The sequence below is a fragment of the Oncorhynchus clarkii genome, chromosome 13, assembly GCF_045791955.1.
Source record: "Oncorhynchus clarkii lewisi isolate Uvic-CL-2024 chromosome 13, UVic_Ocla_1.0, whole genome shotgun sequence".
Lineage (NCBI taxonomy): Eukaryota > Metazoa > Chordata > Actinopteri > Salmoniformes > Salmonidae > Oncorhynchus > Oncorhynchus clarkii.
In genome coordinates, this window is record NC_092159.1 from 64789064 (window position 1) to 64808514 (window position 19451).

General features: G+C 39.9%; 1 protein-coding gene across 1 annotated transcript in view; it reads right to left on the reverse strand.

Moving 5' to 3' along the window:
- LOC139423629 (uncharacterized) overlaps nt 1–7161 on the reverse strand; it is a 27701-nt gene extending 20540 nt beyond the window's left edge. Inside the window, exon 1 of the mRNA XM_071175214.1 lies at nt 6807–7161. Coding sequence (XP_071031315.1) covers nt 6807–7161 — 355 coding nt within the window. The remainder of the gene's footprint in view (nt 1–6806) is intronic.
- Between the last annotated feature and the right edge of the window lie 12290 nt (nt 7162–19451).

The window sequence follows — 19451 nt, forward strand, 5'->3', positions numbered from 1 at the left end:
ATATAGTACCAGATTCTACAGTACCAGATTCTACAGTACCAGATTCTACAGTACCAGTTATACAGTACCAGTTATATAGTACCAGATTCTACAGTACCAGATTCTACAGTACCTGATTCTACAGTACCAGTTATATAGTACCAGATTCTACAGTACCAGATTCTACAGTACCTGATTCTACAGTACCAGTTATACAGTACCTGATTCTACAGTACCAGTTATACAGTACCAGATTCTACAGTACCAGTTATACAGTACCATATTCTACAGTACCAGTTATACAGTACCAGATTCTACAGTACCAGATTCTACAGTACCAGATTCTACAGTACCAGTTATATAGTACCAGATTCTACAGTACCAGTTATACAGTACCAGATTCTACAGTACCAGTTATATAGTACCAGTTATATAGTACCAGATTCTACAGTACCAGATTCTACAGTACCAATTATACAGTACCACTTATATAGTACCAGATTCTACAGTACCAGATTCTACAGTACCAGATTCTACAGTACCAGTTATACAGTACCAGTTATATAGTACCAGATTCTACAGTACCAGATTCTACAGTACCTGATTCTACAGTACCAGTTATATAGTACCAGATTCTACAGTACCAGATTCTACAGTACCTGATTCTACAGTACCAGTTATACAGTACCTGATTCTACAGTACCAGTTATACAGTACCAGATTCTACAGTACCAGTTATACAGTACCAGATTCTACAGTACCAGTTATACAGTACCAGATTCTACAGTACCAGATTCTACAGTACCAGATTCTACAGTACCAGTTATACAGTACCAGATTCTACAGTACCAGATTCTATAGTACCAGATTCTACAGTACCAGTTATACAGTACCAGTTATACAGTACCAGATTCTACAGTACCAGATTCTACAGTACCAGATTCTACAGTACCAGTTATACAGTACCAGTTATACAGGACCAGACTCTACAGTACCAGACTCTACAGTACCAGATTCTACAGTACCAGATTCTACAGTACCAGACTCTACAGTACCAGTTATACAGTACCAGATTCTACAGTACCAGATTCTACAGTACCAGATTCTACAGTACCAGTTATACAGTACCAGATTCTACAGTACCAGTTATACAGTACCAGATTCTACAGTACCAGTTATACAGTACCAGATTATACAGTAGCCTCAGATATAGAGAACACAAACTGTGTGCTCCGTCTCTCTCTCCTCATCTTGTTTTCAGGTTGTTAACTTGTTCAACTACTGAGAGAGAGAGACAGAGACAGACAGAGACAGAGACAGAGAGAGAGACAGAGAGAGAGACAGAGAGACAGAGAGAGAGAGAGAGACAGAGAGAGAGAGAGACAGAGAGAGAGAGAGACAGAGAGACAGAGTGACAGAGAGACACAGAGAGACAAAGAGAGAGAGACAGAGAGATAGAGAGAGACAGAGAGACAGAGAGAGAGAGAGAGAGAGACAGAGACAGAGACAGAGAGAGAGAGAGAGAGAGAGAGAGAGACAGAGACAGAGACAGAGACAGAGACAGAGAGAGAGAGAGAGAGACAGAGACAGAGACAGAGACAGAGACAGAGAGAGAGAGAGAGAGAGAGAGAGAGAGAGACAGAGACAGAGAGAGAGAGAGACAGAGAGAGAGAAATGGAGGGTTAGTTAGTTGCTATGCAACCAGACTGTTCTGTTTGAGTGCATAACCATCCCTTCTGCGCTGAAACCGGATGGGGTCAACACACACACACACACACACACACACACACACACACACACACACACACACACACACACAGACTCCTCCAGTCTAGTGTAGTTTATTTCAGTATCTGTTGTCCTCTAATAGAGTTTCTCCTGAGGCGCTGAACTGACTCCATTATATTATTGACTGCTGCTTGACTGAACCCATCTCTCCTCTTCTCTCTCCCTCCTCTTCTTCTCCCTCCCTCCTCCTCCTCCTCTTCTTCTTTCTCCCTCCCCCTCTCCTCTCCTTCTCACCTCCCCTCTACCCCTCTCCTCTCCTCTCCCCTCCTCCAATTCTCTCCCCGTCTCCTCCCCTCTCCCCTTCTCCACTTCCCTCCCCCTCACCTCCCCTCCTCACCTCCCCTTTACTCTCCCCTTCTCCACTTCTCTCCCCCTCACCTCCCCTCCTCACCCCCTCTCCTCCACTTCACTCCCCCTCACCTCACCTCCCACTTCTCCCCCTTCTCCTCTCTTCTTTTCTTTCCTCTCCCCTCTCCTCCTCTCTTCCCAACCTTTTTCAAGAGAGAGAGAGAGAGAGAGGAGAGGGGGAGAGAGAATTTAGTTCTGCCCAGAGTACCCCTGAAGTACCCCCTCTTGTGTATTTGACCAGTAGACCAATGGTCTCATGAGTCTTCTCACCGTGTTGACAGGCCCCCTGGGCGTTCTAGTATCCCTGGTTGGAAACCTCTGTCTTCCTTCCTGTTTCCTGTTCCTGGTCAACTCAAAAGACTTCATGCCACAATAACTGTAGCACCTACATCTGTAATCATGAAGTGAAATCTTGATAGTTTGTCGTCTCAAAAATAAAAACTGTGACGGACCTCGGCGTCACTTCTGAACCCTGATCTCTCTTTTGACGAATATATCAGGACTGTTTCAAGGACAGCTTTTTTCCATCTACGTAACATTGTAAAAAAAATCAGAATCTATTTGGTCCAAAAATGATGCAGAAAAATTAATCCATGCTTTTGTCACTTCTAGGTTAGACTACTGCAATGCTCTACTTTCCGGCTACCCGGATAAAGCACTAAATTATCTTCTGCTAGTGCTGAACACGGCTGAGAGAATCTTGACTAGAATAAAAAATATTTGATATTAGCCTCCCTACACTGGCTTCCTGTTAAGGCAAGGGCTGATTTTGAGGTTTTACTGCTAACCTACAAAGCATTACATGGGCTTGCTCCTACCTATCTCTCTGATTTGGTCCTGCCGTACATACCTACACGTACGCTACGGTCACAAGATGCAGGCCTCCTAATTGTCCCTAGAATTTCTAAGCAAACAGCTGGAGGCAGGGATTTCTCCTATAGAGCTCCATTTTTATGGAACGGTCTGCCTACCCATGTCAGAGACGCAAACTCGGTCTCAACCTTTAAGTCTCTACTGAAGACTCGTCTCTTCAGTGGGTCATATGATTGAGTGTAGTCTGGCCCAGGAGTGTGTAGGTGAACGGAAAGGTTCCCCTCTTTCCACTGGGATTTTCTGCCTCTAACCCTATTACAGGGGCTGAGTCACTGGCTTACTAGGGCTCTTTCATGCCCTCCCTAGGAGAGGTGCGTCATTTGAGTGGATTGAGTCACTGACGTGATTTTCCTGTCTGGGTATCATCGGATGGGGCCACAGTGTCTCCTGACCCCTCCTGTCTCAGCCTCCAGTATTTATGCTGCAGTAGTTTATGTGTCGGGGGGCTAGGGTCAGTTTGTTATATCTGGAGTACTTCTCCTGTCTTATTTGATGTCCTGTGTGAATTGAAATATGCTCCCTCTAATTCTCTCTCTCTCCCTCCGCTCCCGGAGGACCTGAACCCTGGGACCATGTGTAACGGATGTGAAACAGCTAGCTTAGTTAGCGGTGGTGCGCACTAAATAGCGTTTCAATCGGTGACGTCACTCGCTCTGAGACCTTGAAGTAGTTGTTTCCCTCTTGGCTCTGCAAGGGCAGCGGCTTTTGTGGAGCGATGGGTAACGATGCTTCGTGGGTGTCAGTTGTTGATGTGTGCAAAGGGTCCCTGGTTCGCGCCCGGGTATGGGCGAGGGGACGGTTACACATGACTACTTGACATGATGACTCTCGGCTGCTGCTCCAGTTTCAACTGTTCTATCTCTGAACCCTGACCTGTTCACCGGACATGCAACCTTGTCCCTTGTCCCTTGACCTGCTGTTTTCATCTCTCTCTCTCACCTGCTGTCCTGACCTCTGAATGCTCGGCTATGAAAAGCCAACTGACATTTAACTCCTGAGGTAGTGACCTCTACACCCACTGTGATTATTATTATCTGACCCTGCTTGTCTTTTCTCCTATAATGCAGGATGAATTCTGTTGGTTTCCAAGATAATCAACTGACAGGGGAGAGTATGGTAAGGTGAGTTCTGTTGGTTTCCCCACCAAGACAAACATGTGGTTGAGAAATCCCTCAGGGCTGAACTTCTGAATGTCAGTAAATGGTTTTATACCAAGATAATCAAATGACTGATAATCTGTCACTTCACCTTGGGGGGGGGGGGGGGGGGGGGGAAGAGTCCATCTTGAACTTCTGTATGTCAGTAAATGGTTTTATACCATTATAATCTGTCACTTCACCTTGGGGGGGGGGGGAAGAGTCCATCTTGTTCGCGTCCAAAGTAAAAACAGCAGAAAATCCCCAGATTTTTAAAGGTGGTATTAGGTGACAGAGTAGTAGTCACATCAAACGACTCTGTTAAATATCTTGGATGTGTGCAAGATAATCAACTGACAGGGGAGATGGTGCAAAAGATGGTGCAAAATATTATCTCCAAAGTGAACCATACAATTAGGTTCCTGGCTACAACCTCCAAAATATCTGGATAAGAATGAAAAATGGGGACATTGGCAGGGGCTCTTGTTCAGTGCCCCTCTTTCCTGTTCCCGTGCCACTCTCTCCTGTTCAGTGCCACTCTCTCCTGTTCCCGTGCCACTCTCTCCTGTTCCCGTGCCACTCTTTCCTGTTCAGTGCCACTCTCTCCTGTTCCCGTGCCACTCTCTCCTGTCCCGTGCCACTCTTTCCTGTTCAGTGCCAGTCTTTCCTGTTCAGTGCCAGTCTTTCCTTTCCCGTGCCAGTCTTTCCTGTCCCGTGCCACTCTTTCCTGTCCCGTGCCACTCTTTCCTGTTCAGTGCCAGTCTTTCCTGTTCAGTGCCAGTCTTTCCTGTTCAGTGCCACTCTTTCCTGTTCAGTGCCAGTCTTTCCTGTTCAGTGCCACTCTTTCCTGTTCAGTGCCACTCTTTCCTGTCCCGTGCCAGTCTTTCCTGTTCAGTGTCACTCTTTCCTGTCCCGTGCTACTCTTTCCTGTTCAGTGCCACTCTTTCCTGTTCAGTGCCACTCTTTCCTATTCCGTGCCACTCTTTCCTGTTCAGTGTCACTCTTTCCTGTCCCGTGCCACTCTTTCCTGTTCACTGCCACTCTTTCCTGTCCCGTGCCAGTCTTTCCTGTTCAGTGCCAGTCTTTCCTGTTCAGTGCCACTCTTTCCTGTTTAGTGCCACTCTTCCTGGTACCATAGTGCCCCCCCTCCCAAAGATAATAAAAAATTAATTGCAGACATCTCAGAACAAATTAGGTCAGAATGATTCTTAAACTTCTCTTCACTATTCCCACGTCGAAAGCCTTTAGATGACTGAAAGTGGAGGGGAGAGAGAGTCGCTCAGATAAAATGTCGTCTCGTACATCAGATTGTCCAGAGTACGATCCCCTAGGTAGCTATGTAACTATTTTAACTTGGTCCGAGGTAACCATAACTATTCAACTAGAAGGAGTCAAACTGACATTAAAAAGTGGAGGGGAAAATACAAATACATGTTTTTTATACTCAGCTGTTATTGATTTGGACAAATTTGTGTGGAGCTCCATGTATATGTGTGTAAATATATTACATATTAATGTACATGATGAAATATGAGGTACCTTTATGATTTATATTTACCTGATTGAGATATATTCATTTGTTGTTAGTGTAACTCAGTTTTTGCCCCCCCCCCCCCCCTCTTGCTTGTTCATTGTATTGTGGTAAGTGTGTTAGGATAAAGGCAGGAAGTTCGGGGGAGGGAGTCCTTGCTAGATGCGGGAGCTGTATAGTTTTTTGACCATACAGACAGGTATTTTCCATGTCAAGTATTCGCTGCTTTAAGTTGATTGGAGAATAATTTATTTGTTAGATATCAGAAGAATAAACATTTTTGTTGCACCATATCCCTGGATGTCATTGAATGTTTGGCCGTTTGGAAACCTTGAGGGTGGACTGTACGCGTACCAAACAACCCCGCTTCAGGCTTGGGCAGTGGCTATGGTAAAGAGGAAAGGAAGCCACTCCAGCTGCCGTTCTTTGGAATAATCTCTGAAATGCATAACCTTCATTAGGTAGTTGGAAGTTCTCTCTGGAAAAACAAAATGGCTGAATAGTAGCATGTCTGAAAAGGGAGTGGTAAGATTAAAGTAGGTGAAGGAAATCCCCCGGATTTGGTCGGCCTTTTTGGTGCCTGTTGTTTATTATAATGTGATTTTCTTGTATGTATGTGTGTGTGTGTGTGTATGCATATATATATATATATATATATATAGGGATTAGGGATGGATTATTTATATATTTAAGGGTTTGTGAGACAAGGAATATGTACCATAGTTGTTTATTAGGAACGGAAATTGTATTATCAGATGTTGTGAAACAAACAACAATGGTCTCTGTCATTACAATCGTCGCCTAACCTTGTTGTATTCCCACTTCCTGTTTCCCTCTTCAAAAGGACCACAGTGGAAATAAGCTGTTAAACTCTAACCTTGTTGTATTCCCACTTCCTGTTTACCTCTTTCCCACTTCCTGTTTCCCTCTTCAAAAGGACCACAGTGGAATTAAGCTGTTAAACTCTAACCTTGTTGTATTCCCACTTCCTGTTTACCTCTTTCCCACTTCCTGTTTCCCTCTTCAAAAGGACCACAGTGGAAATAAGCTGTTAAACTCCTTCATGATTTTATTAAATAAGAACTCCCCTATGTATTGATTATAGAAATTGCCAAATAATTTCAAATCAATCAATAACGACACGATCTCACCACCTGACACCAGGTGGTGAGGGTCCTGGCCGGCACCAGGTGGTGAGGGTCCTGACCGACACCAGGTGGTGAGGGTCCTGACTGATACCAGGTGGTGAGGGTCCTGACCGGCTGGCACCAGGTGGTGAGGGTCCTGACCGGCCGGCACCAGGTGGTGAGGGTCCTGACCGGCCGGCACCAGGTGGTGAGGGTCCTGACCGGTCGGTACCAGGTGGTGAGGGTCCTGACCGGCCGGCACCAGATGGTGAGGGTAGGTTAACATCAGGTGTGGGGTCAGTCCCCTCATGTTCATCCACGACTGAGTGGCCACGTGGCACGGCCGACAGGAAACGGGGGGGGGGGAGCCCTTCCACATCGACGGGGCTGCAGTGGAGCGGGTCGAGAGCTTCAACTTCCTCCAAATCACTAAGGACTTAAGATGGTACACACACACACACACACACACACACACACGTGAAGAAGGCAGCGACAGAGCCTCTTCCCCCTCAGGAGGGTTTGGCATTTGCCATCAAAAAAACGTTCTGCACCATTGAGATTCCTGACTGGCTGCATCACTGCTTGGTATGGGAACTGCACCGCCTTCAATCGCATGGCGCTACAGAGGGTGATGCGGACAGTCCAGAACATCACTGAGGCCCAAGGACCATCCAGGATGTCTAGATAAAGCCTGTATGAAAGTAAGGAAAACTGTTACAATCCAATCACCCAATACATAGACTGTTCTCTCTGATTCCGCAAGCCGGAGCGTCAAGTCATATTTTAATTGACACACTAACTAACAGGTCTGTAATATTATATTATAATAATATTATATTGGAGACAGTAGGTGAAGCTGGTATGTCATGTTATAATACAGACAGAAAAACTAGCTGGTCTGTCGTAATATAGTAGAGACAGTACATCTAGCTGGTCTGCCATAATATTAGTAGAGAAAGAGATGTAGCTGGTCTGTCATAATATAATAGAGACAGTACATCTAGATGCTCTGTCATAATATAATAGAGACAGTAGATCTAGCTGGTCTGTCATAATATAATAGAGACAGTCGATCTAATTGGTCTGTCATAATATAATAGAGACAGTAGATCTAGATGCTCTGTTATAATATAATAAAGACAGTAGATCTATCTGGTCTGTCATAATATAATAGAGACAGCAGATCTAGCTGGTCTATCATAATACTATAGAGACAGCAGATCTAGCTGGTCTGTCATATTATAATAGAGACAGTAGATCTAGCTGGTTTGTCATATTATAATAGAGACAGTAGATCTAGCTGGTATGTCATAATATAATAGAGACAGTAGATCTAGCTGCTCTGTCATAATATAATAGAGACAGTAGATCTAGCTGGTCTGTCATAATATAATAGACACATTACATCTAGCTGGTCTGTCATAATACAATAGAGACAGTAGATCTAGCTGGTCTGTCATAATACTATAGAGACAGTATATCTAGCTGGTCTGTCATAATATAATGGAGACAGTAGATCTAGCTGGTGTGTCATAATATAATAGAGACAGTAGATCTAGCTGGTCAGTCATAATATTATGGAGACAGTAGATCTAGCTGGTCTGTCATAATATAATAGAGACAGCAGATCATGCAGGTCTGTCATAATATAATAGAGACAGCAGATCTAGCTGGTCTGTCATAATACTATAGAGACAGTATATCTAGCTGGTCTGTCATATTATAATAGAGACAGTATATCTAGCATGTCTGTCATAACAAAATAGAGACAGTAGATCTAGCTGGTCTGTCATAATACTATAGAGACAGTAGATCTAGCTGGTCTGTCATATTAAAATAGAGACAGTATATCTAGCTGGTCTGTCATATTATAATAGAGACAGTAGATCTAGCTGGTCTGTCCTAACATAATAGAGACAGTAGATCTAGCTGGTCTGTCATATTATAATAGACACATTAGATCTAGCTGGTCTGTCATAATACAATAGAGACAGTAGATCTAGCTGGTCTGTCATAATATAATAGACACATTAGATCTAGCTGGTCTGTCAAAATAGAATAGAGACAGCATATCTAGCTGGTCTGTCATAATATAATAGAGATAGTATATCTAGCTGGTCTGTCATAATATAATGGAGACAGTAGATCTAGATGCTATGTCATAATATAATAGAGACAGTAGATCTAGCTGGTCAGTCATAATATTATGGAGACAGTAGATCTAGCTGGTCTGCCATAATATAGTAGAGAAAGATGTAGCTGGTCTGTCATAATATAACAGAGACAGTAGATCATGCAGGTCTGTCATAATATAATAAAGACAGCAGATCTAGCTGGTCTGTCATAATATAATAGAGACAGCAGATCATGCAGGTCTGTCATAATATAATAAAGACAGCAGATCTAGCTGGTCTGTCATAATACTATAGAGACAGTAGATCTAGCTGGTCTGTCATATTATAATAGAGACAGTATATCTAGCTGGTCTGTCATATTATAATAGAGACAGTAGATCTAGCTGCTCTGTCATAATATAATAGAGACAGTAGATCTAGCTGGTCTGTCATAATATAAAAGACACATTAGATCTAGCTGGTCTGTCATAATACAATAGAGAAAGTAGATCTAGCTGGTCTGTCATAATACTAGAGACAGTAGATCTAGCTGGTCTGTCATAATATAATAGAGACAGTAGATCTAACTGCTCTGTCATAACATAATAGAGACAGTAGATCTAGCTGGTCTGTCATATTATAATAGAGACAGTAGATCTAGCTGGTCTGTCATAATATAATAGACACATTAGATCTAGCTGGTCTGTCATAATACAATAGAGACAGTAGATCTAGCTGGTCTGTCATAATACTATAGAGACAGTAGATCTAGCTGGTCTGTCATAATATAATAGAGACAGTAGATCTAACTGGTCTGTCATATTATAATAGAGACAGTAGATCTAGCTGGTCTGTCATATTATAATAGAGACAGTAAATCTAGCTGCTCTGACATAATATAATAGAGACAGCAGATCTAGCTGGTCTGTCATAATACAATAGACACATTAGATCTAGCTGGTCTGTCATAATACAATAGAGACAGTTGATCTAGCTGGTCTGTCATAATACTATAGAGACAGCAGATCTAGCTGGTCTGTCATAATATAATAGACACATTAGATCTAGCTGGTCTGTCATAATACAATAGAGACAGTTGATCTAGCTGGTCTGTCATAATAATATAGAGACAGTAGATCTAGCTGGTCTGTCATAATATAATAGAGACAGTAGATCTAACTGGTCTGTCATATTATAATGGAGACAGTAGATCTAGCTGGTCTGTCCTAACATAATAGAGACAGTAGATCTAGCTGGTCTGTCATATTATAATAGAGACAGTAGATCTAGCTGGTCTGTCATAATACAATAGAGACAGTAGATCTAGCTGGTATGTCATTATACTATAGAGACAGTAGATCTAGATGCTCTGTCATAATATAATAGAGACAGTAGATCTAGCTGGTCTGTCATATTATAATAGAGACAGTAGATCTAGCTGGTATGTCATAATATAATACAGACAGTAGATCTAGCTGGTCTCTCATAAAATAATAGAGACACAGAGACAGTAGATGAAGCTGGTCCATCATAATAAAATAGAGACAGTAGATCTAGCTGGTCTGTCATAATATAACAGAGACAGTAGATGTAGCTGGTCTGTCATAATATAATATAGACACCAGATCATGCAGGTCTGTCATAATACTATAGAGACAGTAGATCTAGCTGGTCTGTGATATTATAATAGAGACAGTATATCTAGCTGGTCTGTCATATTATAATAGAGACAGTAGATCTAGCTGCTCTGTCATAATATAATAGAGACAGTAGATCTAGCTGGTCTGTCATAATATAATAGACACATTAGATCTAGCTGGTCTGTCATAATACAATAGAGACAGTAGATCTAGCTGGTCTGTCATAATACAATAGAGACAGTAGATCTAGCTGGTCTGTCATAATACTATAGAGACAGTAGATCTAGCAGGTCTGTCATAATATAATAGAGACAGTAGATCTAACTGGTCTGTCATAACATAATAGAGACAGTAGATCTAGCTGGTCTGTCATATTATAATAGAGACAGTAGATCTAGCTGGTCTGTCATAATACTATAGAGACAGTAGATCTAGCTGGTCTGTCATAATATAATAGAGACAGTAGATCTAACTGGTCTGTCATATTATAATAGAGACAGTAGATCTAGCTGGTCTGTCATATTATAATAGAGACAGTAGATCTAGCTGCTCTGTCATAATATAATAGAGACAGCAGATCTAGCTGGTCTGTCATAATATAATAGACACATTAGATCTAGCTGGTCTGTCATAATACAATAGAGACAGTTGATATAGCTGGTCTGTCATAATACAATAGAGACAGTTGATCTAGCTGGTCTGTCATAATACTATAGAGACAGTAGATCTAGCTGGTCTGTCATAATATAATAGAGACAGTAGATCTAACTGGTCTGTCATATTATAATGGAGACAGTAGATCTAGCTGGTCTGTCCTAACATAATAGAGACAGTAGATCTAGCTGGTCTGTCATATTATAATAGAGACAGTAGATCTAGCTGGTCTCTCATAAAATAATAGAGACACAGAGACAGTAGATGAAGCTGGTCCATCATAATACAATAGAGACAGTAGATCTAGCTGGTCTGTCATGATACTATAGAGACAGTAGATCTAGATGCTCTGTCATAATATAATAGCGACAGTAGATCTAGCTGGTCTGTCATATTATAATAGAGACAGTAGATCTAGCTGGTATGTCATAATATAATAGAGACAGTACTTCTAGCTGGTCAGTCATAATATTATGGAGACAGTAGATATAGCTGGTCTGCCATAATATAGTAGAGAAAGAGATGTAGCTGGTCTGTCATAATATAACAGAGACAGTAGATGTAGCTGGTCTGTCATAATATAATAGAGACAGCAGATCATGCAGGTCTGTCATAATGTGATAGAGACAGTAGATCTAGCTGGTCTGTCATAATACTATAGAGACAGTAGATCTAGCTGGTCTGTCATATTATAATAGAGACAGTATATCTAGCTGGTCTGTCATATTATAATAGAGACAGTAGATCTAGCTGCTCTGTCATAATATAATAGACACATTAGATCTAGCTGGTCTGTCATAATACAATAGAGACAGTAGATATAGCTGGTCTGTGATATTATAATAGAGACAGTATATCTAGCTGGTCTGTCATATTATAATAGAGACAGTAGATCTAGCTGCTCTGTCATAATATAATAGAGACAGTAGATCTAGCTGGTCTGTCATAATATAATATACACATAGATCTAGCTGGTCTGTCATAATACAATAGAGACAGTAGATCTAGCTGGTCTGTCATAATACTATAGAGACAGTAGATCTAGCTGGTCTGTCATAATATAATAGAGACAGTAGATCTAACTGGTCTGTCATATTATAATAGAGACAGTAGATCTAGCTGGTCTGTCATTTTATAATAGAGACAGTAGATCTAGCTGCTCTGTCATAATATAATAGAGACAGCAGATCTAGCTGGTCTGTCATAATATAATAGACACATTAGATCTAGCTGGTCTGTCATAATACAATAGAGACAGTTGATATAGCTGGTCTGTCATAATACAATAGAGACAGTTGATCTAGCTGGTCTGTCATAATACTATAGAGACAGTAGATCTAGCTGGTCTGTCATAATATAATAGAGACAGTAGATCTAACTGGTCTGTCATATTATAATGGAGACAGTAGATCTAGCTGGTCTGTCCTAACATAATAGAGACAGTAGATCTAGCTGGTCTGTCATATTATAATAGAGACAGTAGATCTAGCTGGTCTCTCATAAAATAATAGAGACACAGAGACAGTAGATGAAGCTGGTCTATCATAATACAATAGAGACAGTAGATCTAGCTGGTCTGTCATGATACTATAGAGACAGTAGATCTAGATGCTCTGTCATAATATAATAGCGACAGTAGATCTAGCTGGTCTGTCATATTATAATAGAGACAGTAGATCTAGCTGGTATGTCATAATATAATAGAGACAGTAGATCTAGCTGGTCTCTCATAAAATAATAGAGACACAGAGACAGTAGATGAAGCTGGTCCATCATAATAAAATAGAGACAGTAGATCTAGCTGGTCTGTCATAATACAATAGAGACAGTAGATCTAGCTGGTTTGTCATGATATAATAGAGACAGTAGATCAAGATGCTATGTCATAATATAATAGAGACAGTAGATCTAGCTGGTAAGTCATAATATTATGGAGACAGTAGATCTAGCTGGTCTGCCATAATATAGTAGAGAAAGAGATGTAGCTGGTCTGTCATAATATAACAGAGACAGTAGATGTAGCTGGTCTGTCATAATATAATAGAGACAGCAGATCATGCAGGTCTGTCATAATGTAATAGAGACAGCAGATCTAGCTGGTCTGTCATAATACTATAGAGACAGTAGATCTAGCTGGTTTGTCATAATATAATAGAGACAGTAGATCTAGCTGGTCTGTCATATTATAATAGAGACAGTAGATCTAGCTGCTCTGTCATAATATAATAGACACATTAGATCTAGCTGGTCTGTCATAATACAATAGAGACAGTAGATATAGCTGGTCTGTGATATTATAATAGAGACAGTATATCTAGCTGGTCTGTCATATTATAATAGAGACAGTAGATCTAGCTGCTCTGTCATAATATAATAGAGACAGTAGATCTAGCTGGTCTGTCATAATATAATATACACATTAGATCTAGCTGGTCTGTCATAATACAATAGAGACAGTAGATCTAGCTGGTCTGTCATAATACTATAGAGACAGTAGATCTAGCTGGTCTGTCATAATATAATAGAGACAGTAGATCTAACTGGTCTGTCATATTATAATAGAGACAGTAGATCTAGCTGGTCTGTCATTTTATAATAGAGACAGTAGATCTAGCTGCTCTGTCATAATATAATAGAGACAGCAGATCTAGCTGGTCTGTCATAATATAATAGACACATTAGATCTAGCTGGTCTGTCATAATACAATAGAGACAGTTGATATAGCTGGTCTGTCATAATACAATAGAGACAGTTGATCTAGCTGGTCTGTCATAATACTATAGAGACAGTAGATCTAGCTGGTCTGTCATAATATAATAGAGACAGTAGATCTAACTGGTCTGTCATATTATAATGGAGACAGTAGATCTAGCTGGTCTGTCCTAACATAATAGAGACAGTAGATCTAGCTGGTCTGTCATATTATAATAGAGACAGTAGATCTAGCTGGTCTCTCATAAAATAATAGAGACACAGAGACAGTAGATGAAGCTGGTCTATCATAATACAATAGAGACAGTAGATCTAGCTGGTCTGTCATGATACTATAGAGACAGTAGATCTAGATGCTCTGTCATAATATAATAGCGACAGTAGATCTAGCTGGTCTGTCATATTATAATAGAGACAGTAGATCTAGCTGGTATGTCATAATATAATAGAGACAGTAGATCTAGCTGGTCTCTCATAAAATAATAGAGACACAGAGACAGTAGATGAAGCTGGTCCATCATAATAAAATAGAGACAGTAGATCTAGCTGGTCTGTCATAATACAATAGAGACAGTAGATCTAGCTGGTTTGTCATGATATAATAGAGACAGTAGATCAAGATGCTATGTCATAATATAATAGAGACAGTAGATCTAGCTGGTAAGTCATAATATTATGGAGACAGTAGATCTAGCTGGTCTGCCATAATATAGTAGAGAAAGAGATGTAGCTGGTCTGTCATAATATAACAGAGACAGTAGATGTAGCTGGTCTGTCATAATATAATAGAGACAGCAGATCATGCAGGTCTGTCATAATGTAATAGAGACAGCAGATCTAGCTGGTCTGTCATAATACTATAGAGACAGTAGATCTAGCTGGTTTGTCATAATATAATAGAGACAGTAGATCTAACTGGTCTGTCATATTATAATAGAGACAGTAGATCTAGCTGGTTTGTCATAATATAATAGAGACAGTAGATCTAGCTGGTTTGTCATGATATAAAGAGACAGTAGATCTAGCTGGTCTGTCGTAATACAATAGAGAAAGTAGATGAAGCTGGTCCGTCATAATACAATAGAGACACAGAGACAGTAGATGAAGCTGGTCCGTCATAATACAATAGAGACAGCAGATCTGGCTGGTCTGTCATGATACAATAGAGAGAGTAGATCTAGCTGGTTTGTCATGATACTATAGAAACAGTAGATCTAGCTGGTCTGTCATAATACAATAGAGACAGTTGATCTAGCTGGTCTGTCATAATACTATAGAGACAGTAGATCTAGCTGGTCTGTCATAATATAATAGAGACAGTAGATCTAACTGGTCTGTCATATTATAATGGAGACAGTATATCTAGCTGGTCTGTCCTAACATAATAGAGACAGTAGATCTAGCTGGTCTGTCATATTATAATAGAGACAGTAGATCTAGCTGGTCTGTCATAATATAATAGACACATTAGATCTAGCTGGTCAGTCATAATACAATAGAGACAGTAGATCTAGCTGGTCTGTCATAATACTATAGAGACAGTAGATCTAGCTGGTTTGTCATGATATAGAGACAGTAGATCTAGCTGGTTTGTCATGATATAGAGACAGTAGATGTAGCTGGTTTGTCATGATATAATAGAGACAGCAGATCATGCAGGTCTGTCATAATATAATAGAGACAGCAGATCATGCAGGTCTGTCATAATACTATAGAGACAGTAGATCTAGCTGGTCTGTCATAATATAATAGAGACAGTAGATCTAGCTGGTTTGTCATAATATAATAGAGACAGTAGATCTAGCTGGTTTGTCATGATATAATAGAGACAGTAGATCTAGCTGGTCTGTCGTAATACAATAGAGAAAGTAGATGAAGCTGGTCCGTCATAATACAATAGAGACACAGAGACAGTAGATGAAGCTGGTCCGTCATAATACAATAGAGACAGCAGATCTGGCTGGTCTGTCATGATACAATAGAGAGAGTAGATCTAGCTGGTTTGTCATGATACTATAGAGACAGTAGATCTAGCTGGTCTGTCATAATATAATAGAGACAGTAGATCTAGCTGGTCTGTCATATTATAATAGAGACAGTAGATCTAGCTGGTCTGTCATAATACTATAGAGACAGTAGATCTAGCTGGTCTGTCATATTATAATAGAGACAGTAGATCTAGCTGGTCTGTCGTAATACAATAGAGAAAGTAGATGAAGCTGGTCCGTCATAATACAATAGAGACACAGAGACAGTAGATGAAGCTGGTCCGTCATAATACAATAGAGACAGCAGATCTAGCTGGTCTGTCATGATACAATAGAGAGAGTAGATCTAGGTTGTTTGTCATGATACTATAGAGACAGTAGATCTAGCTGGTCTGTCATAATATAATAGAGACAGTAGATCTAGCTGGTCTGTCATAATATAATAGAGACAGTAGATCTAGCTGGTCTGTCATATTATAATAGAGACAGTAGATCTAGCTGGTCTGTCATAATATAATAGACACATTAGATCTAGCTGGTCTGTCATAATACAATAGAGACAGCAGATCTAGCTGGTCTGTCATAATATAATAGAGACAGTATATCTAGCTGGTCTGTCATAATATAATGGAGACAGTAGATCTAGCTGGTCTGTCATAATACAATAGAGACAGTAGATCTAGCTGGTATGTCATTATACTATAGAGACAGTAGATCTAGATGCTCTGTCATAATATAATAGAGACAGTAGATCTAGCTGGTCTGTCATATTATAATAGAGACAGTAGATCTAGCTGGTATGTCATAATATAATAGAGACAGTAGATCTAGCTGGTCTCTCATAAAATAATAGAGACAGAGACAGTAGATGAAGCTGGTCCATCATAATAAAATAGAGACAGTAGATCTAGCTGGTCTGTCATAATATAACAGAGACAGTAGATGTAGCTGGTCTGTCATAATATAATATAGACACCAGATCATGCAGGTCTGTCATAATATAATAGAGACAGCAGATCTAGCTGGTCTGTCATAATACTATAGAGACAGTAGATCTAGCTGGTCTGTGATATTATAATAGAGACAGTATATCTAGCTGGTCTGTCATATTATAATAGAGACAGTAGATCTAGCTGCTCTGTCATAATATAATAGAGACAGTAGATCTAGCTGGTCTGTCATAATATAATAGACACATTAGATCTAGCTGGTCTGTCATAATACAATAGAGACAGTAGATCTAGATGGTCTGTCATAATACTATAGAGACAGTAGATCTAGCAGGTCTGTCATAATATAATAGAGACAGTAGATCTAACTGGTCTGTCATAACATAATAGAGACAGTAGATCTAGCTGGTCTGTCATAATATAATAGAGACAGTAGATCTAGCTGGTCTGTCATAATACTATAGAGACAGTAGATCTAGCTGGTCTGTCATAATATAATAGAGACAGTAGATCTAACTGGTCTGTCATATTATAATAGAGACAGTAGATCTAGCTGGTCTGTCATATTATAATAGAGACAGTAGATCTAGCTGCTCTGTCATAATACAATAGAGACAGCAGATCTGGCTGGTCTGTCATGATACAATAGAGAGAGTAGATCTAGCTGGTTTGTCATGATACTATAGAGACAGTAGATCTAGCTGGTCTGTCATAATATAATAGAGACAGTAGATCTAGCTGGTCTGTCATATTATAATAGAGACAGTAGATCTAGCTGGTCTGTCATAATACTATAGAGACAGTAGATCTAGCTGGTCTGTCATATTATAATAGAGACAGTAGATCTAGCTGGTCTGTCGTAATACAATAGAGAAAGTAGATGAAGCTGGTCCGTCATAATACAATAGAGACACAGAGACAGTAGATGAAGCTGGTCCGTCATAATACAATAGAGACAGCAGATCTAGCTGGTCTGTCATGATACAATAGAGAGAGTAGATCTAGGTTGTTTGTCATGATACTATAGAGACAGTAGATCTAGCTGGTCTGTCATAATATAATAGAGACAGTAGATCTAGCTGGTCTGTCATAATATAATAGAGACAGTAGATCTAGCTGGTCTGTCATATTATAATAGAGACAGTAGATCTAGCTGGTCTGTCATAATATAATAGACACATTAGATCTAGCTGGTCTGTCATAATATAATAGAGACAGTATATCTAGCTGGTCTGTCATAATATAATGGAGACAGTAGATCTAGCTGGTCTGTCATAATACAATAGAGACAGTAGATCTAGCTGGTATGTCATTATACTATAGAGACAGTAGATCTAGATGCTCTGTCATAATATAATAGAGACAGTAGATCTAGCTGGTCTGTCATATTATAATAGAGACAGTAGATCTAGCTGGTATGTCATAATATAATAGAGACAGTAGATCTAGCTGGTCTCTCATAAAATAATAGAGACAGAGACAGTAGATGAAGCTGGTCCATCATAATAAAATAGAGACAGTAGATCTAGCTGGTCTGTCATAATATAACAGAGACAGTAGATGTAGCTGGTCTGTCATAATATAATATAGACACCAGATCATGCAGGTCTGTCATAATATAATAGAGACAGCAGATCTAGCTGGTCTGTCATAATACTATAGAGACAGTAGATCTAGCTGGTCTGTGATATTATAATAGAGACAGTATATCTAGCTGGTCTGTCATATTATAATAGAGACAGTAGATCTAGCTGCTCTGTCATAATATAATAGAGACAGTAGATCTAGCTGGTCTGTCATAATATAATAGACACATTAGATCTAGCTGGTCTGTCATAATACAATAGAGACAGTAGATCTAGATGGTCTGTCATAATACTATAGAGACAGTAGATCTAGCAGGTCTGTCATAATATAATAGAGACAGTAGATCTAACTGGTCTGTCATAACATAATAGAGACAGTAGATCTAGCTGGTCTGTCATAATATAATAGAGACAGTAGATCTAGCTGGTCTGTCATAATACTATAGAGACAGTAGATCTAGCTGGTCTGTCATAATATAATAGAGACAGTAGATCTAACTGGTCTGTCATATTATAATAGAGACAGTAGATCTAGCTGGTCTGTCATATTATAATAGAGACAGTAGATCTAGCTGCTCTGTCATAATATAATAGAGACAGCAGATCTAGCTGGTCTGTCATAATATAATAGACACATTAGATCTAGCTGGTCTGTCATAATACAATAGAAACAGTTGATATAGCTGGTCTGTCATAATACAATAGAGACAGTTGATCTAGCTGGTCTGTCATAATACTATAGAGACAGTAGATCTAGCTGGTCTGTCATAATATAATAGAGACAGTAGATCTAACTGGTCTGTCATATTATAATGGAGACAGTAGATCTAGCTGGTCTGTCCTAACATACCTTAAGGGAACATTTCGGCATTTCGTGTATGATCAGTGAGAAAGTCCATATTGCAAATGTACGGTCCCTTACTAGACGTCCGAAATCGTTTGTAAAATTCGCGGTCGGCGTCGGGCCGTGCGGTAGGGCCAGACCTACCGGGAAGTCATCAAATGAACTTTGTCGGACATTCGG